The sequence below is a fragment of the Brachionichthys hirsutus genome, chromosome 4 (assembly GCF_040956055.1).
Source record: "Brachionichthys hirsutus isolate HB-005 chromosome 4, CSIRO-AGI_Bhir_v1, whole genome shotgun sequence".
Taxonomy (NCBI): domain Eukaryota; kingdom Metazoa; phylum Chordata; class Actinopteri; order Lophiiformes; family Brachionichthyidae; genus Brachionichthys; species Brachionichthys hirsutus.
In genome coordinates, this window is record NC_090900.1 from 13762132 (window position 1) to 13784882 (window position 22751).

General features: G+C 49.0%; 4 protein-coding genes across 4 annotated transcripts in view; 3 read left to right on the plus strand and 1 right to left on the minus strand.

Moving 5' to 3' along the window:
- slc4a5a (solute carrier family 4 member 5a) overlaps window positions 1-6669 on the plus strand; it is a 16878-nt gene extending 10209 nt beyond the window's left edge. The window contains exons 14-25 of the mRNA XM_068738861.1: window positions 90-355; window positions 1136-1182; window positions 1689-1880; window positions 2232-2345; window positions 2648-2809; window positions 3027-3205; window positions 3320-3392; window positions 4032-4100; window positions 5408-5581; window positions 5818-5979; window positions 6064-6122; window positions 6504-6669. Coding sequence (XP_068594962.1) covers window positions 90-355; window positions 1136-1182; window positions 1689-1880; window positions 2232-2345; window positions 2648-2809; window positions 3027-3205; window positions 3320-3392; window positions 4032-4100; window positions 5408-5581; window positions 5818-5979; window positions 6064-6122; window positions 6504-6669 — 1663 coding nt within the window. The remainder of the gene's footprint in view (window positions 1-89; window positions 356-1135; window positions 1183-1688; window positions 1881-2231; window positions 2346-2647; window positions 2810-3026; window positions 3206-3319; window positions 3393-4031; window positions 4101-5407; window positions 5582-5817; window positions 5980-6063; window positions 6123-6503) is intronic.
- A 1004-nt stretch (window positions 6670-7673) lies between these two features.
- ogfod2 (2-oxoglutarate and iron-dependent oxygenase domain containing 2) lies at window positions 7674-13489 on the minus strand. The gene is made up of 8 exons (XM_068761027.1): window positions 13481-13489; window positions 10789-10893; window positions 10602-10658; window positions 9878-9988; window positions 9708-9804; window positions 8940-9064; window positions 8482-8739; window positions 7674-8302 (listed from the first exon to the last, which is right to left on the minus strand). Exons 1-8 carry the CDS (start codon window positions 13487-13489, stop codon window positions 8036-8038), a joined length of 1029 nt encoding a protein of 342 aa, XP_068617128.1. The 3' UTR covers window positions 7674-8035.
- Window positions 11662-15712, plus strand: zgc:113436 (uncharacterized protein LOC503528 homolog). The gene is made up of 8 exons (XM_068761026.1): window positions 11662-11858; window positions 12353-12546; window positions 12656-12767; window positions 12855-12993; window positions 13939-13993; window positions 14061-14318; window positions 14389-14505; window positions 15100-15712. Exons 1-8 carry the CDS (start codon window positions 11690-11692, stop codon window positions 15307-15309), a joined length of 1254 nt encoding a protein of 417 aa, XP_068617127.1. The 5' UTR covers window positions 11662-11689; the 3' UTR covers window positions 15310-15712.
- An 856-nt stretch (window positions 15713-16568) lies between these two features.
- Window positions 16569-22305, plus strand: abcb9 (ATP-binding cassette, sub-family B (MDR/TAP), member 9). The gene is made up of 11 exons (XM_068760917.1): window positions 16569-17220; window positions 17871-17985; window positions 19163-19293; window positions 19375-19580; window positions 19667-19864; window positions 19945-20073; window positions 20168-20356; window positions 20476-20649; window positions 21366-21525; window positions 21743-21879; window positions 21973-22305. Exons 1-11 carry the CDS (start codon window positions 16569-16571, stop codon window positions 22303-22305), a joined length of 2424 nt encoding a protein of 807 aa, XP_068617018.1.
- Window positions 22306-22751: the final 446 nt, after the last annotated feature.

The following is a 22751-nucleotide window of genomic DNA, read 5'->3' on the forward strand; positions in this document are numbered from 1 at the left end:
TTGGTGTATCCAGAGAACAATAAAGTAGCTGCCAAGCTGTGCATTGGCTGTATATGTGATGCTTCTCTGACCCCCCCCCCCCCCCCCAGGAGCAGTGACATAGATTACATGGAGCTGCGTCTGTGGATCGGCATCCACTCCTGCCTGCAGTGTTTGATCCTGGTAGCAACAGACGCTAGCTACATCATCAGGTACATGACCCGCTTCACCGAGGAGGGCTTCTCCAGCCTCATCTCCTTCATCTTCATCTCTGACGCCATAAAGAAAATGGTGGGCTCCTTCAAATACTACCCCATCAACACAGACTTCAAACCCGACTACATCACCGCCTACAAGTGTGAATGCGTGGCCCCAGACCCGGGTGAGTTCACCCCTCAGCTCAGGCTGTAGAAGAGACTGAAAACACCTGGCTCAGCTCATTGGTTCAAATCCAGACCAAAGTTTGACTTAATTACAGCAAGAAATGTCATGACATTCTTTTTGTGTAGTCCTGCTAACAAACATGGCAACGAACAAAAGCAGCCACAAACACATTGTGCACTGCTCAAAAAAACCCGCTCTTCAGCCATTCCGCAGGTAAGCAGGCCTTCAGTACCAGGTGACTGGATCTGGACTGGGTCCGGACTGGGTCCGGACTGGGTCTGACAGACGCACCCTGGAAAGGTTCAGTCACACAAAAGCAGGCAAAATAGGAAACGGAGCAATACGACTTTGTTACTCGGCTTAAACCCCCCGAAGGTGTTTGATAAGCCGCGTTTAACTCTAATGACCTTCATTGCGTCTTTAGGGATGATGATTTAATGCCATCAATGACGATGAGCTTTGAAGCCTCTGATAGGCAGGACATTAATACTCATTCTCTAACAGTCGGTCTGCCGACCAGGAGAATCCGGAGCCTTCGATATTACATCATTCGTCTGTTTACATTAAAGCCCCCCCCCCGGGTGTGCTCGGTTTATGGAGAGTATGTGTCTCCAATGCGATGTTGGCTCGACCCAGCGGAACACATTGGTAACTGGACTTGATTCCATCTGTTGATGTCTGAAACCAACTGCTAAACACAAAGACATGTCTAATATACATCAAATGTGTTGGAGGATGCGTGGACACAGAACTTTGGGATTCTTCTGGGATTCCCTGGAGAGTCGAGTCGTCAGCGATGACTGGTGGCTCTGGGATCACGTTCCTGCCCATCGTTCCCGTGTTCTGCGTGACCGACGGTCCGCAGGATTGATTTCTGTCACTGACGTGTCTTTTCTTTGTTTGACATGCACGCAATGCGACCGCCTCTCTTGCGAGTGAGTGTCTCCATGCGGGTCTGCATGGCCGTTGCTTTCTGCAGTGCTGCAATCTCATGATGTAACTTTCCCTTTTGTTATTGTCCTCACCCCGTCTTTATTTTCTCTCTCCCAATCAACAACCAGTGGCTGCAATGACCTCCAATGGTTTCTTTCCGTTGCCAGGTAACAGCTCTGCCGTCTCTGGGGTGAGTACTTGTTGATCATACTTCCACCTGTCTGGCCCTGAAGTCGCTCCTCTGTGCGTTTATTGCCCCCCCCCCCCCCCCCCCCATCATCCTCACTTATTTCCCTCTGTGGAATAAAATGTCACAACAATTTCTATCCTGTCATTTTGAAAATGCTCCTACTCTTTGTCCTCTTCTCCATCACTGCCGCCCACCATCCCAGTTGAATGTGTCAGCGCTGGACTGGAGCCAGCTGAGCAAGAAGGAGTGTCTGACGTATGGAGGCTCTCTGGTGGGAACGTCCTGCCAGTACGTCCCTGACCTGGCCCTCATGTCCTTCATCCTCTTCTTCGGCACCTACACCATGACCGTCACCCTCAAGGAGTTCAAGTTCAGCCGCTACTTCCCCACCAAGGTGACCGATCTGCCTTCCACCTAAACTAAATCATGATAGAAATAGTATGACTACGAGTACTAGTACTACCACTGTGTCTTCTCGTGCTATTACTGACAACAAAAACGCCAATAATAACGATATTAGTATTAGTATTCCCCACCACCAACACAGGTCTTTGAAGGACAGTTAAAAGGCACCACTTCAGCACTTAATTGTTACACGTAGAAGGTTTTGAGTTCATCTCCAGACACGAACCTCCGCGGTTCGGGATGCGATGCAGGAACAGATCCCTCTGTTCTCAGCCCAGCTCAAGAACAAGTTGATTTGACCCACCTGATCTGTTTTGTTCGTCGTCGTCTGCGGCCCCAGCTGAGGAAGCTCATCAGTGACTTCTCCATCTTCGTGTCCATCATGACGTTTGTGGGGCTCGACATGCTGATGGGACTCAAAACGCCCAAGCTCATTGTTCCCACCGAATTTAAGGTGCAGCAACTTTGTCTTTTTCCCTATCGGGCCAGAGCTGTTGTTAATGCAAAGCATGCTGTTAGATAACAAAGGTTGGCAGTTACAGAATTCATTTGCCATTTTCTTGCTTTTGCCTTAAAGGAATAGTTCACAATTTTGAGGAATTCGTCGCCTGGAATAAAATGAGAAAAAAAATCTTGCTTGTAATGAATTCCTACATTCTGAATCTCTTGTATTGGAGCGTCGACTCCTTCAGTGGGTGTCTGTGGCTGCGCTGGTGGACGAACCCACTAACATGACTCCTCCCGTTCTCCCACTAGCCAACGAGGTCAGACCGTGGGTGGCTGGTGATGCCATTTGGTAAAAACCCATGGTGGATTTATGTGGCCAGCTTCGTCCCTGCCCTCCTCGTCACCATCCTCATCTTCATGGACCAGCAGATCAGTGCAGTCATAGTTAACCGCAAGGAGAACAAACTGAAGGTGGGTGTGCTACGGCAATAGATGACTGGCTGCAGAGAAAACGAGGGCAATGAGCTGCACCATGGAGGGATTTAATCATCATAAAATGGATATTGCAGGTTGTCACCTCTGATATATTATAGCTTGTTCATTAACCAATGTAATAAAAAAAGTCAAGCTAAAGAGTCAATCTAAAGATAAGCTCACGCAAGTAATCTTGTCTGGTTTCACCTGACAGAAAGGCTGTGGCTATCACCTGGACCTATTCTGGGTGGGCATCCTATTGGTCACCTGCTCCTTCATGGGCCTGCCCTGGTACGTCGCCGCCACCGTCATCTCCATCGCCCACATCGACTCACTGAAGATGGAGAGCGAGTCCAGCGCTCCAGGAGAGCAGCCTCAGTTTCTCGGGGTCAGGTAAAAAGGAAACGGAAAGCTTATTGCTCAGGCTGCCGCCGGCGACGTCACAGGGAAGCAGTGTGAAGCTGACGTCAGTCTCTTGCGTTCATGTCATCAATATCCAAAACACAGAGAACAAAGGATGACGGGCATTCTGGTGTTTGCCCTCACCGGGGTCTCCATCTTCCTGGCGCCGATACTTCAGGTACGGAGAACAGCTTGTTGTTGTTTGCTGTCCGGTGATGATGGAGGGGTTTATTCCGTCCCAAACGCAGCTCGATGCAGAACACAAAGAGCATGTCCCTCACAGGTAGATCTGTGGCACCTGCGGCTGTTGCGTTCAATGACGTGGGAAACGTGGCCATTCCAGTTAGGGAGCCGTGGCGTGTGCGTCCATCTGGTCTGATCTATTTACAGCTGAATCGAGGTGATTGATCAGTTGATCGAGGTTGTTGCTGTCGACAACGTGAGTTTACTGTACGAGTACGGTAGTATTTTTTTTACTGCGTGTGAGATTAAAGGTTTAAAGCATATTCTGAACTCTGAGGCGTAGCAGCAGAGCGACATATTGGTACCGAGAATAGATTCGTTTTCATCGTTTGTTCTGTTTCAACATGGCTGCCTTACGACTCGGCAGAAAGCCGGCCCTGTGATTGGTTGATGAGTCAGGTTATGTCATGAAATGTGGGGAAATATTCAGGGAATTATTACATTTTCACATTTTGAAGATAAATCAGGAAATAATTCAGTGGTTGAAACGTCCATTGATTTTGCATTCCTGTATTGTAATACACAAACGTTTGTACTAAGTAGACTGACCAGGTTCTCTTGGTTCTGCTGGCAGTTCATCCCCATGCCCGTGCTGTACGGCGTCTTCCTCTACATGGGTGTCGCTTCCCTCAATGGCATCCAGGTACGCTTTGTTCCAGCTGTTCATTATGCTTAGAATGAATTGATTGTTGTGGCTGAATGATTTATTGCCTTTTTTGGCAGCATGCAGAAAACGGCTTATTTAAAAATGCCGATCGATCAAACAAGCAGGCGGTCAGACATGATCGGTACTTCCTACAGGCTGGAGGAAATCAAAATGAATTCATTCAAGTGTCAGATTTGTTTAAAAAACTAAAACATGTTGCTGAAGCTATGAGGAGCACGCCGTGCGTGCCTGGACAGCATCTATAACCTCCGTGTAGGCCAGGCATGGGCAAACCACGGCCCGTGTGCCATATACGGCCCGTTGGGCTTTTTAATCTGGCCCACCAAACTAGTCCAAAATATTTCATTGAATTAAATTTATTATAATTAAATTAAATTAAATTCATTTGACCTTTTCCCTGTAATTTGTAATTTGAGCCTTGCAGATTCATGTAATCCTTTCATGTAATGGCTTTTACATGTCATTACCCTCGCCGAAGGGGAGGCGAGGGTATTGCAATTGGGTGCGTTTGTTTGTCTGTTTGCATTTGAATGGAACTTTTCCACATTATTAGATGAGTTCATTTATTCCCATCACAAACTTTGGTTCATACTTCCCATTTACAATTTTTAAGTTTGTCACACCTTGAGGCGGGCCGGCGTCTTTCCCCCGCTAACTCTCCCTGTCTTCACCTCCTGCAATCAACTCTTTCCCGTCACCTGTGATCCCGTCATCACCTGCACCACATCAGCAATCAGCCCGGACTCTACATATACTCTGCTGACACGCCACACCCCCGCCGGCTTGTCAGTATTGTTACGACTCTCCAGCACTCTGAACCGACCTCCCGTGTACCGACCCCGCCTGCTTCCCAGACTCTGCCTCTCCGCCTGGCCGTCCTAAGCGACAATAAAAGCTGTTTTTGGTATTCCCACTCGACCGCCTTGCAATTGGGTTCCTACCTGCCTTAGGCCGTGACAAAGTTACAACCTTTTCAAAAGGTGATATCAAAACTGAATATTTTATTGTAATTACTGTGGCGGCTAAAGAGTTAAATAAAATAATAAATGGTTATTTAACAGCATGTTAAGGAGTAGCTACATTTATTTTACATTAAATTACATTACATTTAGTTACATTTGTACTGTGTTACGGTTTACACTTGGCCTTTGGAGGGCAAACATAACGCTAATGTGGCCCTTAAATGACTTTGACACCCCCGCTCTAGAGTAATCGTTACGGTGTCAGACCCTGCAGCCTGGAGGATGTGGCATTAACCTCAGATCTTCTCTTCCATTCTCCAGTTCTGGGATAGGATCAAGTTGTACATGATGCCGTCCAAGCACCAGCCGGACTTCTCCTACCTTCGCCATGTTCCCCTGAGGAGGGTGCATCTCTTCACGCTGGTCCAGATCACGTGTCTGGCTGTGCTCTGGATTCTCAAATCCACCTTCTTGGCCATCATCTTCCCTGTGATGGTCCGTGATAACTGATGAATCCTCGGCTGTTCGGATGTAGATTTACGAAGCGGGTCGGAACCCCTTTTAACACACGGCTTTAATCTGAACAATCTTATATAATCTGGTAGCAAAGACATCCAGGATACTTTGAAGGCGCAGCAATGATCTCTCTCTGGCAGAAATCAAGCCAGCATTTACAAAATCAGAAAGGTCCCATGTGAGATGGACGTTCATGAGACTGTACAACCTCCCAGATCCTAGGGCTGATGGGCGTCCGGAAGATGCTGGACATGGTCTTCTCCCAGCATGACCTGGCCTGGATGGATGACCTCCTGCCTGAGAAAGAGAAGAAGGACGGCGATAAGAAGGGCAAGGAGAAAGAGAAGAAGAAGCCAAAGTCAGAGGACAGCGAGGAGGTCGGGAACAAACCTCTGCTGCCCCCTGCTGGCATGATGGATCATGGATGATTGTGATGCTCTGTCTTCATTGTGTGTTTGCAGGACAAGGTTCACGTCTACGCCAGCGACTCGCCCAGCTCAGAGTCCGATGTGGACCGCAGGTACGGTTCTAAAGCTGCACATCCCCTCCAAAGATCTCATCTCTCCTGGTGTGGTACGGTCCCGGGGGGGGGAGCGCTGCCGGAGCGCTGATGGGTTCCCCAGATCTCGTCATCAAGGGAACCATCCAACCCTCAAACAGACACAAGCTAAAACATCTCATTGTCTCAGAGGTGATGTTTCCTACAGAGAAGTCTGAAATAGTGTCTAGTTTAATTCGCACATCAATCTTCAGCTATTCTTCACGATTCATGTTCATAACATAAAGGTCCTGTAGTTATGAATAGTTGATGCTATGAGGCGGCGTAGAAGGCAGCGCTCCAAATCGCCTCCCTCGCCCCCTCCCTGGCCGTGTACGGTAACTGCAGCTTGTCCTTCCACAGCATCACCCTCCACCTGAAGATCTCCTGCCCGACGTCTCCAGCCGGGCCTTTGGGTCGAGGCCTGCCCTGCTCCGTACCCCGGGTCAAGATCGAGATGGAGTCGGACTACGACTCAGACTTCGACCACCCCCACTCTCGAGACATGAGCAGCGAGACGACACTATGAGTCTCCAGGGCTGACCCACGGACGGACAGACACCAGACCGGCTGACGGTCCCCTCAGTGGGACCAGAGACGTCTGAAACTGCTGCATCAAAGCCTTTGAAAATAAAATAGAATAAATGTATTTGTTTACTGGTATGATGTAAATATCCAGGAAATACCTTTCTGATTACAGAGCCGCGGTTCTGATTCTTCCATTCATGCCTTGTTCATTTGCCCTCCCATTTTACACCCGCCTGCATCATCGCCCTCCCATTTTACACCCGCCTGCGTCGTCACCCTCCCATTTTACACCCGCCTGCGTCGTTGCCCTCCCATTTTACACCCGCCTGCATCATCGCCCTCCCATTTTACACCCGCCTGCGTCGTCACCCTCCCATTTTACATCCGCCTGCGTCGTTGCCCTCCCATTTTACACCCGCCTGCGTCGTTGCTTCCACCTCACTGCAGCGCTTGACGACTCTTCACCAGATTTGAAGCCGTGTCTGCTCCTCTGTTGTCCCTGACCCCAGAGAAGCAGTCGCCTCACTGTTCCGCTTGAGCTCAATGTTCTACATTAACCTGCAGCAAAAAGGTTTTGATGCGGCTGAAAAAGACGGATTTATGTACATACATATACTACATGTGTTTTCACTCGATAATACTTCAGATACAAGAGAAGCACAACGATGGATAATTAATAATTTGTCATTAAAATTCAAATATTCCAAAGCGTCATTGACTTTGTCCTTGAGTTTGAAGCTTTGTAACAAGTAGAGCGCCTTCTTTTCTTTCTGTATCACAGCAGAGAACGGAGCTCGTCTCTACTCGTGTGTGTGCGTGTGTGTGTGTGTGTGTGTGTGCGTGAGGCGGAGAAGCAGAGTTTCATCATATTCAATACAATGAAGTCGAAAGTGTTGAACACCCGTTTGAGAATCGTGTCCATTTACAGCCACGCTTGCTCGCTCGGCACCTTCTGTGTGTATAAATAGGTAGTTAAAAAAAACAACTCCAGAGAACCTTTCTGCATTAACCCTTTATTCGGTGACCGAATGACAAAGCCTTCTTTGCCCTTGTGACACTTTATTTAAAGAGGTTGGGACCACATCAGTTTTAGCAGACTCCCTGAGGCAATCAAGAATGGATCCACCGTCCATCGTCACATCAGATTTAATAGTTCAATCAAAACGCAACGGTGTACATAAACATAATTACATTCAGCACCGAGTGTATTTCAGTGCCACGACTATTAACAGTAAAAATGATTGTCATTCCAATTTGGAATAGAGGTGAACTTTGCTCACCCAGTCGAGTCTAATATATTATTAGCATCATCGCGTCCATTAAGCTCGAGTAGCATCTCCCACCTCCCCCGGTGGAGGGGGGACGGCTCAGGTCAGCACACATGAAGCGTTCAGAGCCGCCTGTGCGTCTCTGGTGAAGCCGTCAGCGAAGCCCCGCCCCTCCTCCAGAGCGGGCCTCTTGTTGCACATGGGGCACAGCTTGTTACGCTCCTGCGAGGCCCTCATCCAGACGATGAGGTTCCAGCGCTGGCCGGAGGAGATGGGCAGGGCCCCGTGCATTTGTTGGCCCCGATGGAGGAGGCCCTCGCTCACCCTGTGCTCCACCTCTGAACACTCCGTCTCACTTAAAGGAACCTGAAGTGGATTAAAAAAGGGATGCATTATAATACATCATAAATGCATTATAATACATTATAGATGCATTATAATACATTATAAATGCATCTATAATGTATTATAATACATTATAGATGCATTATAATACATTATAGATGCATTATAATACAGCTACTGAATGTCATCCTAACGTTCACCTGCTTCATGTCTCCAAAATAAAGGTTTCCGTCGGTGAAGTCCTTGCCGAGTGAAATGTTGAAGGTGACCTCTGCGTTGTCGTAGTGATAGTTCAGGTCCAAGTCTTCACTCATGTCATACTTGACAACGAAGGCCTTGTGGCTGTCCAGACAGCGCCCCCCGCAGTCTGGGTACAGCACAGAGGTGAGCGGATGCAGGTAGCGCTCACGGAGGGGGGTGATGAAGCCCTGGTCAAAGCCCAGTTCATCGAGGAGGATCTGGATGAGGGTGAAGAAGACCATGAATAGCAGCATTATGGGTGATGTAGTCTGTATCGTGAATTCTCCACCCTTTTCACGGCTACAAAACGTTAGCGCTTCCTAACTAAAGGTTTCAACCGCCGAACCCGATCAACCATCCAGGTGAGTTACTTAAATGTTCCCTGAACAGCCTTCGGAGCAGCGAACACACGACCTACCCCGTAATGGTTCATGCTGTTGGGCCTTCCTTTGGGGGCGGACGACTGCTCAAAGTGTTCCAGCTCCTCCACCAGCTCCACACAGAAACTCTTCTCGAAGACGGGGAAGCGATAGACCCGAGCAGCTTCAAGGGAAGACCGGGAATCAATAACGTTTAAATACGTCAACAAAATACCAAAACATCTCGTTTGTGGTAAAATAGTCATTAATGTTTTGGATCGAGACATTTTCTTTCAGAAAACAGTTTTCCAACGTCTTGGCAGACGGAGTTGTGTGAGTTGAGGGACACTTCCAGGAGACGCTGAACACGTGGTCCGTGCTGGAATCGGAGGAGGTCGACGAGGACGTCAGGACGGGACGTCCTCGGGGCGTGGCCCCGACATCTGGGCCACGCCCACGAGGTGCAAAGCGACCGTTAGGCGTCACATCGCTGTCTAAAGAGAGATGTCTGGTTCCACTGCTGGTGTACGTTTACGCCTTGCCGGAGAATAAATAGACTGTTTACAGTCGTTGCCACGGAAAGGTAAAGGATTAAAGCGATTGAAATCCAAACGGCGCCGCTGCAGCACGAGAACGGAACCCACGACAACCTGGACTTGAATATCTTTCCGACGGCAACAGAAGAAAAACGTTTTAAACCATCTCAAAACACCAAAAGGCACCACTCCAGCACACGACTACCAGGTGTCCAGAAGAAATCCTGACCGGATGTTCAGACAGCGCCCCCTACTGTCATCGGCAGCTGAACGGAAGGCCGAGCAGCTCACCTGCTTCTTCCTCCAGCAGGTGACGGAGACCTTCCCCGGAGTCCCTGCGGCGACACGCCTCCACCATCTGCCTGAACGCCGGGGCCAGGTGGGATTCCTAAGGAGAGGGGGCGTGTCTTAATGAGGCGGGAATGACATCATCAGTCAAACCGTGGACGAGCAGGAAGTACCTGCAGGTGGTAGACGTGAGGATGGAGGGGCTGGTAGCCCTCCTCGATAGCAGCGGCTCTCTCAGCAGACGTCACGCCGAGACGCCGTCGTCGGCCCACCTCCCGAGAGATCTGGAGTCGAGAGGCGGGACGAGTATTTAACGGGGGGACGTCCTCGGGCCGGGACAAAAACGTCTTCATGACGCTCTGCTGAAAGACTGTTTTCATCCATTCAGGAGGTGAAAAAGAACCCAGGTACATTCTGATGGTATCAGTACGAGTGAATACTCTACGCTGTGTGTATAATGCAGTATTAGTGTATACTCTACGCTCCGTGTATAAAGCAGTATTAGTGTATACTCTACACTGCGTGTATAAAGCAGTATTAGTGTATACTCTACACTGCGTGTATACATAAAACAGTATTAGTGTATACTCTACGCTGCGTGCATAAAGCAGTATTAGTGTATACTCTACGCTGCGTGTATAAAGCAGTATTAGTGTATACTCTACACTGCGTGTATACATAAAACAGTATTAGTGTATACTCTACGCTGCGTGTATAAAGCAGTATTAGTGTATACTCTACGCTGCGTGTATAAAGCAGTATTAGTGTATACTGTACGCTGCGTGTATACATAAAACAGTATTAGTGTATACTCTACGCTGCGTGTATAAAGCAGTATTAGTGTATACTCTACGCTGCGTGTATTAGTATTCATTTACTGCTGACTCGATCTCTCACCTCGTTCAGCACATCTTCAAGCTGATGCTCCGTCACGCAGCCAAGACTCCGAAGCAGCTGCGTTGCAATACACACGCACACACACACACGCACGCGCACGCGCACACGCACACGCACACGCACACGCACACGCTTCAGTGGGCTTGGACCTGTCCCTCCAGACAGCTGCTGGCTCGGTTCTACTCACCGCTTGGTAGTCGCGTCGGAACTGCTGCTCCGACATGAAGCTAACGTGGAGCTTGTATTCCTCCAGGAAGATGTTTTCCGTTGTGAAACATGTGCAGATATAAAACTGTGTACTTCTGCTCGTCATAACTACAATAAAGTAAAGAAACGCGAGGGAAAACGCAATAAATTCACCAGAACCGCAGCCAGCCCGCAACACGTCCGTGAAACATCCGGGTTCGGAGAAACAGCGTCCCTCTTCCGGTTTGGAGTCTTCAAAATAAAAGTGTCAAAAACAAAGGGATTAGCGTTTGAAGTTCAACCTTTTATTATGGACAAATGTGCTAAATACAGTATATAAAAAGTGTTCATTTATTTATGTATATATATATTTTTCTTTTCATTTCTATTTTTTTTTTTGCGGCAGTTTTGGTCCTCCATAAATATATCTCAAGCTTCAGACTAACACAAATCCCTCGCATCCCTTTGCCGACGGCTGAGAAGAAATGCCATTGTGTTCCTGATGGGGGCGCCACCAGAACAAATGGACACGGACACGTAAATGTAGCAAGCGAAGAAGAGCGCAGGCAACTTCCGCTCTGTTTTTTATTCATTACTTTATTAATATAACTCAGAGTACAATCGATCTCACCCTTCGACATTAAACAAAACATTCCCATCTTCAGAGATCAAAATAGAAGGAAATCTAAAACAAGTACAGTAATACAATTATATGTGCAAAAGGAAGGAAAGAATGAGAAGGAAAATAAATAAATACAAACATAACCACAATCACAAGAAGAAGAACAACTTCCGCTCCGTTGTGCAGCGTTTCCGGCTGTCCGTATTCGTTCTCAGCGGGTCGTTATGGCGTTCCGCCGCGTCAGCTAAGCCCGGACGCTGTGGATACAGGCGAGGCGGCCATGCTCAGCGTGGAATCCCTGCAGGTGGCTGAGGAGGAGGTGGTGGAATCCAGCAGCAACAAACTCTGCGACATTTACACGTTTGTGGCCAAAGGCTGTTTTCCGCAGACTATTAACCCTTTACGGAAGAAGAACCTAAAAAGATACGCCCAGAAGTTCATCATTGAGGGTAAGACTCTTATTTTAAAACTCTTATTTTAAAACTCTTCCAACTCCAGCAAACCAGCCGTTACTGAATAGTTACTCACCCCGATAGTATTTGATTTATTTGCACACTATTCTATATCAACTCAGTGTAATTCCAACCAGAGCCGGACTGTTCAGGCTATAGCTCAATAAACGTGTATTACACGGTTATTACTACTAAAGGCTCAGAACCATTCAGCTCTTCCAGTTCTTCGTAGAGACCCTTTAGCTGCTCAGGCGCAGCGTCTGGCCGCCTACCTGAGGGACCGTAGCCGGTCCCCGTGGACAAAGCCCCCGAGGTATGAACCCCCCCCCCGGGGTTCACCTGAAGCTACTTTACAGGAAAGACATTGGGACTCTACTGCTAAAGTACACCCATGAATACTGGCAGTTATATTTGACCAATAATTCTAATACGTGAATGGGGTAGAACGAGTTTGGTCCCCGCTTGACCGTTCCTTTACATCCTTGTTTCAGATGATAAGCTGTACTACGTGGGGCCCAAGAAAGAGGAGAAGAGGGAGGTGGTCACAGAGGCAGAGAGGAAGAGGCGGATCTTCCTCGATTGCCACTTTAATGACATCGGTCATCACCTCGGCCAAAAGAAGACCGTCCACAGGATCCAGAGCAAGTACTACTGGCTGGGGATCGTCAAGGACGTGGTGGACTGGGTACACGCTCTCTATGTCTCTCTGCTAGCACCTCCGGGACACGACGACGATGATGACGATGATGATGATGATGTGTCCCAGCCTAAGTAAAGTCTTGTGTGTGTTTCAGATAAAAGTGTGTGAAACCTGCCAGCACACCGAGCGGAGTAAGACCCTGGCGAGGACCGTCCGTCCTATTAAAGTGGACGCAGCCTGGGACATCGTCGGGATCGATTTCATAGGTTGTTGCCTCCACTGGTCTGATCAGTTTGATCGCGTACTTGTGTCCAGCGTGTGAGAGCTGCTGCTGCTTGTCCTCTGCTCACCAGGACCGTTCCCGGAGGGCCAGCAGGGCGGCACCAGCGTTACGGTCCTCATCGACTACTTCAGTAAATGGCCCGAAGCGTTCCCGGTGCGGAGCGCCGACGCCGTCTCCGTTGCACGATGTGTATCTAAATGCATGTACAGGTAAAGACATTTTTCTGCCACTACGATGGGACGTAGGTTGGACCGTAGGTTGGCCCGTAGGTTGGACCGTAGGTTGGACATAGGTTGGACCGTAGGTTGGACCGTAGGTTGGACGTAGGTTGGACGTAGGTTGGACATAGGTTGGACGTAGGTTGGACCGTAGGATGGACCGTAGGATGGACCGTAGGTTGGACGTAGGTTGGACCGTAGGTTGGACATAGGTTGGACCATAGGTTGGACCGTAGGTTGGACATAGGTTGGACCGTAGGTTGGATGTAGGTTGGACCATAGGTTGGACCGTAGGTTGGATGTAGGTTGGACCATAGGTTGGACCGTAGGATGGACCGTAGGTTGGACATGGGTTGGACCGTAGGTTGGACCTGACGGGACGTCCCTCTCTGTATTGTTTGTCCGCTGCGCTTCACGCTCAAACCAACAGCCCGGCATTAAATTCATGCCACAACTCTGAATAATGAATCTAATAAACCCTTTCCATTAACATCAGTGTTCATATTGCGCCACTATTTAGCACGACATGCTAACAGAGCTAACTAAAATATTAAATTAATTGCGTTATTTGTCATCGTGTTGTCTTCCAGTACAAAAATGTGACATCTGTGAAGATCTTCGGTCGTCGGGGTCAGTTTAGAAAGTCGCCGACTTCAAGAGGCTTCGCTTCTGGTCCAACAAACGGAGTTCTGAACAGGGGGGGGGGTTCTGGTGCGACTCGTCCTGCTGAGGCCGCAGCTACATGCTACACACGTAGCACGTAGCACGTAGCACGCGGCTCCTCGCTGCCAGACGTTAAATGCGTGGCAGCAGATTCCACTCGTCCATTTCATGCGGGCTTTAATGGCGGGTTCTGTTCGCGTGCTGATTTATACCGCTGCCTGCGTTAACGCTGCTGCAGCGAAGCTGAGCTCGTCCCATTCTGTGTTCCGACAGGTTCGGCGCCCCTAAAGCGGTGGTGTGTGCGCAGAATGCTAACTTCTGTGAGGAGGTGAGCCCCGAGGTTCATGCTAAGCAGAACGCGGCCCCTTTGCTCTTCCTTCTGGTTCTGATCTTAGGTAACAAAGCTTCTGCGTGACAAGTGGAGCATTGTACAGAAGGTGTCCCCCCTGGATCACCTTCAGCTCAACCCGCTCCACGACTGCACCGCGTCGCTGCTGAAGGAAGCCGTGGTGCAGATGGTAGCGCAGAAACAGACGGAGTGGGAGGACTTCCTGGACCCGGTCCTGTTGCTGTTTCGGACCTCCACCAACCCGACCACCAAGTTCTCGCCATATTCCCTGATGTTCAGCAGGAAGGCGAACTTGCCGAACGAGGTGCGTGTTGGCAAGGAGAGCAGATTCCAGCAGGGCGGCGCTGACTCGCCTGCCGTTTCCTTCCTCCCAGACGTCGTTCAGCACGTTGACCGACGACGAGCACGAGCACGACGCTTATTCCACGAAGGAGACGGTCTCGGCGTGCATGTCCGTAATGCAGGAGCAGCAGAACGCCATGAAGCAGCTGGTAAATCGGGGTTATTATGGGATGGGACCCCGCAGCAAGTCCAACGTACACAAACAGACTCATGCTCCGAGGGCCCGATTATACTCAACATGAGCAGCTTGAATTCAGAGAACCATCCACAACCCTGAAATACTCTAGAGTCAAAGCAATAGTACATGTAGTGCAGTACGCATAGTACAATGCATGTACCGGTAGTACAGTACATGTAGTGCAGTACACATAGTACAGCACATGTACTGGTAGTACAGTACATGTACCCGTATTACAGTACATTTAGTACAGTACACATAGTACAATGCATGTACCGGTAGTACAGTACATGTAGTGCAGTACACATAGTACAATATATGTACCGGTAGTACAGTACATTTAGTGCAGTACACATAGTACAGTGCATGTAGTGCAGTACACATAGTACAGTACATGTACCGGTAGTACAGTACATTTAGTGCAGTATACATATAGACCTGATGAGCCCCCCGTCTCTGGTGCCCCCCCCCCCCTGCATCTGAATGCTTTGATGCCCCCCCTCCCGTCTTGTATCTGAATGCTTTGGTGCCCCCCCCCGTCTGAATGCGTGTGCTCTACTTCCAGGTGATCGCCAACATGAACGCAGCCTATAAACAAGAGAAGAAGAAGAATGGCAGGCGGAAGACGACCTTTGCCCCCTCCGCTCCTGGGTTTGGTGCGGGAGACTCGCCTTCCCCAAAGAGACTCCGAGAGAGTTTCTATTTGTCCTTCCCCGTAGAGACGGCGTTGAGCAGGTCTGAGGACGCGAAGACGGTTAGCATATCGCTCGGATGAGTCCAACGTCCACCGAGGGGACGAGCGTCGAGGCGGCGTCACGCGGAGGTCAGAGGTGACGCTCCGGGAGGAAGGAGGCCGCCGCTGCGTCTCAAGCGCGGAGACACAATCTGCCCTCCACTGAAACCTGTCCTACATGAATGAGACATTTGTCCTAAAGATTGTTTCCCATGAAAGTCATGAGTTGTTTTCTGTTTCGTAGATTTTTAAGTGACTGACGAGGAGTATTATTGTATTTATTAATCCTTAATGTCTTGTCATTTACTGTGTTTTTATTAAAGGTACAGAGATGTATATACTAATAAGTATCGATTATAGATCGTGAGTTTGTGAACCGTTGCCCTTCCCACAATTTACGTGGGAATTTAAAGTTTTAATAAGTTTTTCTCAGGAACTATCTTCAGGGAAGTGATTATTTTTCTTCCATTATAAACATTTATGTGTTTTTTTTTTATTGCGGCTGCTTCATTTTACAAAACGCCACCAGTTGTCACGTGTTTGTCCTAATCTGAAGGTACCAACACCTTGTGGGCGGGGCCACGAGGCCACTTCCGTCGTAACAGAAATCAGAGATATGAAAAAAAGAGGACACGTCACTCTTATTCCTTTTCACAAATTTACAGTGCAGCGCGTTTCCTAAATTTTCTAAAGTTATTACGTCTCTTAGATGTCTAAACGAATTCAATGTAATGACCGAAATATATTTTCATTCGGATACCGAGTGGGTTTACATCCCAGTTTATATGAACGAATGTTTAATCATAAACACAATTCTAAGACAAGCTGGTTTGATTGTGTGAAAGTCAAACGCTTTGAGCACGACGTTGATACCCGCAGGTCAACCTCTTTATATAGACGATCTTTGATACCGGTGAGGTCTGCTGCCAGCTGGCCGGACGCGTGGAGACGTTCTTCGGTCGCACGGAGCCACCCTGCTTGCGGTGTAGCGTGTTAGCATGAAGGAGCGGCAGTAAACTGTTTATGTCTAGTCCCGGCAGGACATCCGAGAGACGGAATAACAGAAGAATGAGGCGCACGCAATGCTAATAGCTAACTAGCCGAACATTTGGTGACGGACGGAATTACACTTTAATTCATTTTACAGCTACGAGCCATAAACAGGAAGTTCTTCCTTCAAAATAAAAGTAAGTGTTTGCATATAATGATATCTCCGTCGTCTTCTCTGCTCCAGGAGGAGTCTCAGAGTAATGTGTTTGTGTGAATGTGTCAGCGTATTGCCGCGTTCTACCCCAAACAGCATGGACACCAGAGCAGCTGTGAGCTGCTCCGTCCTCTGCGTCACGCTGGACCTCGTCGTCGCTACTCTTCTATACACACACGGACTGAACGTGAACTCCTTCAGAGAGGACGCTCTGGACTTCGACGTCCTCCGGTCGGTGTTGGATCTCTGGGGGACTGCGCTGCTCAGAGCCGGTCTGCTCCTGGGGGCCTCCATCGGGGTGTCGTGGAATAGAACACGTGGCCCTTCGAGGGTTGCTAAACTCTCCAGCTCCGTTGTGTTCTCCTCTCTGATCGTCATCACCTACGCCATGGCTAAGATGCTGATGCTGGCAGAGCGGGGGCCCTTGCCCAGCCAGCCCTGGGCCCTGAGCCTGATATGTTGGACCTGCGCGACCTCTGTGGCTGCCGTGCTGACCTGGGTGCTGCTGGGAAGGTCCAAATCCACCGCAGGTTGCAGCATCAGCAGCAGCGGAGGAGGCCTGGGGGACGCCGAGAAGTTGATGGAGACTGCTGGTGAAGAGGAGCAGGAGCTTGGGCGTGAGAGGAAGGAGGAGGAAGGCCAGGAGAAGACGAGCTCAGGTGCAACGCTGGGACGTCTCCTGATGTACTGCAGAAAGGACGGTGCTCTGCTGTGCGTCGCGATCGTCTTCCTCCTCATCGCTGCAGTGTGTGAGTGTCCATGAAACGTCAGCAAAAACGTCCAAAATCCTAATCCAGCAAAAATGTCCAGTCCTAATCTAGCAAAAACGTCCAGTTCTAATCCAGTAAAAATGTCCAGTCCTAATCCAGCAAAAATGTCCAGTCCTAATCCAGTAAAAATGTCCAGTTCTAATCCAGTAAATATGTCCAGTAAAAATGTCTAGTCCTAATCCAGTAAATATGTCCAGTCCTAATCCAGTAAAAATGTCCAGTCCTAATCTAGCAAATACGTCCAGTAAAAATGTCTAGTCCTAATCCAGTAAATATGTCCAGTCCTAATCCAGCAAAAATGTCCAGTCCTCCTAATCCAGTTAAAATGTCCAGTTCTGATCCAGTAAATATGTCCAGTCCTAATCCAGCCTGTTACAATGAGAAGACTCCTGGAGCCGGTCAGCGGGGCTGCGTCTAGCGTGGCTCGCGTAAGAGCACATGAGGTGCTTCTCTCATGGACGTCTCATGATTATCTTCTTTATCGTCACATTGGACCATTTCTTAAATAGAGGTCTCACCATAGTCCAAGATTCTTCAAGCGTGTCGCTCCCTGAGGACACTTGGGGAAGTCGTCCATCCTCTGAGCATGTGGTCAGCGCTCTCTCTCTCTCTCTCTCTCCAACCTGCAGGCGAGACCTTTACGCCCTACTTCTACGGCAGAGCCATCAACGCCATCGTGGTCCACCAGAGCATGGCGTACCTGATTAACCCGGTGCTCACGGTGCTGATCCTGGCTGTAGTCAGGTGAGCCTCTTCCGTCGAGTGTCGCGCTGCTCTCACGGCTTCTTTCACGGCAGCTTTACAACCTTTACCTTTTACGGTTTGTACACAACCATCGACGCTTCTGGGTCTCTGGATCTGCACCTCAGACAGTCACTGAGGCTCCTCCTGTAGAAAACGTAACACCGATCTACCGGGCACGGTTTGGGACGGAAGGACGGCTGGCAGGAGGACCAATGTGATGAAAGTGTTTCTCTGATCCTTAATTTAAACGGCTTATCGCTTGTTTTGACGCTGGATGGGGACCAGGAAGTAGCTGAACGGCGTCATGGAGCTACTAGAATATATGATGATGATGAATATATTTATTGGATAGAATGTTAGAGTACAAGTACGGTCAAACAGTAGCATGTATTACAGTACAAGTACAGTCAAACAGTAGCATGTATTACAGTACAAGTACAGTCAAACATCCTGTCTAAGGGGAGCATTTCAAAAAAGCCCTTACGGTCTTGTTTCCGTTGAAAGTCCTTAGTACATAAATCAGCGACATTTAACAGTACCAATAAAATAAAACTAATATTAAATTACTCCACAGATGCAAAATAACTACATTAAAAAAGACACATAAAAAAAAAGAGGGTGGGGTGGATTGATCCGGAGAGAGTCGTGATGACTATCTCCGTTTCTGCCCCCTGAAAGGTGTATTTTTTGGGCCGTTTTGAAGGAGGCCAAAGAGGTGCATGTTTTAAGGGCAGGAGTCAAACAGTTCCACCCTTGGGTGGCAGTATTATAAAAAGATGATTTACCCATGTTAGTCTTATAGGAGGGTGTAATCAGGTTGTTGTTTGAGCTCCCTCTAGTGTTTTTGAAGGTGTTTATTCAGGTATGCAGGGATTGAGGGGACTGAGGGCAGAGCTGCATTGACTATTCTATTTATTTTGACGATGGACGCGGACCAGGATGTAGCTGAACGACGTCATGGAGCTACTAGAATATATAACATGTTGCGTGTACTTTAACACGTCTCGACCTTTGTCATGTGTTTTGGGGAACAGCAGGGGTGGCTTCGGTAACGATGAGGACAACATTACCCATGATCCCCCGCTATTTAAATTCTCTGTTTTGTTTTTGAGAGGCGCCGTGCAGCAGAATGTAGAAGACTTTTAAAAGCCTCGTGACCCCCGAACTCTATCCACAGCTCATTTGCGAGGGGAGTCCGTGGAGGAGTCTTCACCCTGATATTTGCCAGGTTGAATCTTCGGCTCAGAGATCATCTCTTCAGAACGCTTATGAGGCAAGAGATCGGCTTTTTCGATGAGAACCACACAGGTGATGCAGGAACCCTTCGTATCCGTTCACCTCTGCCCTCCGGCTTGCATCGCAGCTTATTGCATGCCTTTAACACAATAGGCGACATCATTTCACGCCTGTCGGCGGACACCACGCAGGTGAGTGACCTCATCTCCCAGAATGTCAACGTCTTCCTTCGGAGCACCGTCAAGGCGATCGGCGCCTTCATTTTCATGTTTGGGATATCTTGGAAGCTCACAATCACGACCATCATGGGATTCCCCTTCATTGGCTTTGTCTCTAATCTTTATGGTGAATACTACAAGGTAAAGTGTGTGTTTGTGTGTGTGTGTGTGTGTGTGTTGATCCTATCATTTGATCAAATTCAACCCACTTTGCCTTTCTTCCGCAGAAACTAAGCAAAGAAGTGCAAACGACGCTTGCAGAGGCCAACCGAGTTGCAGAGGAGACTATCTCGGGCATCAGGACGGTGCGTAGCTTCGCCAACGAGGGCGGCGAGGCCGACTCCTACTACGCCAAACTCCTGCTCATGTTCCAGCTCAACAAGAAACAAGCGCTGGCCTACGCCGGCTACATGTGGTCCAGTTCCGTACGTAAACCTGCCACATCCTGAACTGGTGCACGCTGCGGTCAGCCTGCATGGGAGTTTGTTTGTTTGTTTGTTTGCAGTGCTCGGAGCTCGCTCTGGAGGTCGCTATCCTCTACTACGGCGGCTACCTCGTCATAAACCATCAGATAAGCAGCGGCGACCTGATAGCTTTCTTCATCTACGTTCTTGAGCTGTCAGAATGTATGGAGGTGATTCACTCTTTCACTTCTTCTGTCACGCATTGTGAAGGAAGACGTCCCCAGCGCATGACCGAATCCACGTCACGCGACTTTGTGTTGGCAGAATATAGCGTCTGTGTACACGGGCCTCATGCAGGGAGTTGGAGCTGCTGAGAAGGTTTTCGAGTACCTGGACAGGGAGCCCAAACACTCAGCCGACGGTACCGAGGTTCCAGACGCGTGCACCGGCTTGGTTGAATTTAAAGACATCACGTTTGCTTACCCGACACGTCCGGAGACGGACGTTCTCAAGGTTTGTTGCTGAACCGTTCGGTCCAGGAGGCGAGGCTGGCTCGCTGCTACCTCAGACGCCGGCACGCCGGGGCGGGTGTTTGCTGAGGAAATGACTCCCCCGGGTGGTGTGTTTTGCAGGGAGTGTCTTTCACTCTGCAGCCCGGGGAGGTCACCGCCCTCGTGGGGCCTTCAGGCAGTGGAAAGAGCTCCTGTGTGAGTCTGCTGGAAAACTTCTATGTTCCTCACCGAGGCCAGGTTCTGCTGGATGGACAGCCGGTCAACGCCTTCCGACACGACTACCTGCACTCCAAGGTGCGCGTCCAGTCGTCGGGGTTCAACCGGCGTTCGGCCGAGGCGCTGTGATGTTCAGGTGTTGTTCAGGTGTTTGACGGCCTGTTGGGGAGGGAGGGGCCGACAGGCGCGCCGCCGAATAGACGAATCACAGAGCCACGTTTTTATATTCCTTTATTTGTGTGAGTTGGTTTGCGTTGGGAAGTTGTGACCGAAAGATGTTAATGAAAATAGTTTTTATTCATGATCACTGATCCAGGAAGCCAAAACCCAAAGTGCAGCAAAACGACAATTCTTTATACCAGAAGTACTTCATGAGTGAATATTATAATATTGCTGATCATATGGAGAAATGGAGGCTTTTATATGTGGCGGTCTCTAAATTATATGTGTATAACTGAATAATCAGTTAGCAGTACTATATTTGTTTTTTGGGGTAGTGAGGGTTTCTCGATGGCCGTTTGTATTTCTTCTTTCTTGTTTCTGCTGTGAGTTTCGCTGTGTTGCGGAGGCGATGGCTCCCTGAACGCTTCCTAGCTGCACGGGCAGCTAGGAGTTGTGAGTGACATCGCTCGGCGGCGCGATGGGACGGGACATGGATGATAAGAAGCTCTGTCAAACGTCTCGTAATAGTTTTTGGACCTCAGTGCAGCTCTCTGGTCCGGACGATGCGCCAGTCTGCTCATTGTGTGTTGAGCTCTTTCTCTCTTAAAGACTTCCTTGTGTTGTTTTTCTAGGTGGCTCTTGTGGGCCAAGAACCTCAGCTGTTTGCGAGGACAATCGAGGAGAACATCACCTATGGCCTGACTGATATTCCAATGGCGGCTGTGATCGAGGCTTCCAACAAGGCTAATGCTAACGATTTCATCACCAGCCTTCCTAAAGGCTACGAGACAAGTAAGTATTACAGGGGTTCATTTACGACTCTGCTGTTAAGGTGTTGCTCTTTACAACAAAGGCCTTCACATAAGAGGCCTATGGAGAATAGTGCTAAAGGTACAAACAAGGTCTCGTTGATGGTGATGTCGTGGCTTTAGCAGCTCGTTACTTCTGTCGTCATGCTCGGTATCGATGAGGTCGTGCGGCTGTATTGTTTCTGCCTGTCGTTCTCCAGGTGTTGGCGAGAAAGGCACTCACTTGTCAGGAGGCCAGAAACAAAGGGTGGCCATTGCTCGAGCTCTCGTCCGTAACCCTCGCGTTCTGATCCTGGACGAGGCGACCAGCGCGTTGGACTCAGAGAGTGAACACGTCGTAAGTGCACTCATGCCCGATGAAGGCCGTCTTGTCAGTCGTCATCTTCGTGTGGTTGTCCACCCCTGACCGTCTTGTCGATGTCTGCTGCAGGTTCAACAGGCTCTGAACAACGTCATGAAGGAGCACACGGTGTTGGTGATCGCCCATCGGCTCAGCACGGTGGAGAAGGCACACAACGTCATTGTGATCGACGGGGGCTGCGTGGTCGAGCAGGGGTCCCACGGTCAGCTGATGGCCAGCGGGGGGCTATACAGCAAGCTGGTGCAGAGGCAGCTTTTAGGCATCGAGACGGGGACGGAGCGGCTCCATCCATGCAACAAGCTCAACGGGGAAGGACCCTTCAGTCGACAAAGGAGCACTAGCACCGGTGAACCGAGTACAACGCACTCTACCGAGGACAGACCAGGGAGGACAGACTACTGAGGACAGACTACTGAGGACAGATTACTAGGGACAGACTAGGGACAGTAGTGCTCTGCAAGTGGATACAGCACTTTTTCTCACACTGACTTTGAATGTGAAGCTGCAACACAGAAGTCCAGAGTCCGTCTACTGACTCTTGAACTGAATGCACTATTGGGATTTGAATGTCTGCTGTGAGTATAAATCAGTTCATGGCACTAGTGCTGCCTGAATGATATAATTCACTGCAAATAAAAATACTACTTAATGTTTGAGTCACTGAGATTTATTCAAAAAAACATGTTGGGGGTGCTACAATTATATTTTCTTGTAAATCTCTGTTTGAGATTTGTGTCGACGTGTGAATCAGATTTTGAATGACCATGTCTTTAGTCGTAGCATCTCTTTGGTCCCGGTTTGAATAAAGTATTGGACCTGTCCGTCTGCGCTTTATGATCCTGGAGGGG

Excerpts from the sequence above, each read along its gene's own strand:
- zgc:113436 (XM_068761026.1), top strand. The coding sequence starts at position 11,690 with ATGCTCAGCGTGGAATCCCTGCAGGTGGCTGAGGAGGAGGTGGTGGAA. Across the intron at positions 11,859-12,352 it reads CCAGAAGTTCATCATTGAGG|ATGATAAGCTGTACTACGTG; the intron begins GTAAGACTCTTA and ends TCCTTGTTTCAG. Across the intron at positions 12,547-12,655 it reads TCAAGGACGTGGTGGACTGG|ATAAAAGTGTGTGAAACCTG; the intron begins GTACACGCTCTC and ends TGTGTGTTTCAG.
- ogfod2 (XM_068761027.1), bottom strand. Across the intron at positions 10,659-10,788 it reads TCCGACGCGACTACCAAGCG|CTGCTTCGGAGTCTTGGCTG; the intron begins GTGAGTAGAACC and ends ATTGCAACGCAG. Across the intron at positions 9,989-10,601 it reads TTGAAGATGTGCTGAACGAG|ATCTCTCGGGAGGTGGGCCG; the intron begins GTGAGAGATCGA and ends TCTCGACTCCAG.
- abcb9 (XM_068760917.1), top strand. The coding sequence starts at position 16,569 with ATGGACACCAGAGCAGCTGTGAGCTGCTCCGTCCTCTGCGTCACGCTG. Across the intron at positions 17,986-19,162 it reads CTGATCCTGGCTGTAGTCAG|CTCATTTGCGAGGGGAGTCC; the intron begins GTGAGCCTCTTC and ends CTCTATCCACAG. Across the intron at positions 20,074-20,167 it reads AGCTGTCAGAATGTATGGAG|AATATAGCGTCTGTGTACAC; the intron begins GTGATTCACTCT and ends TTGTGTTGGCAG.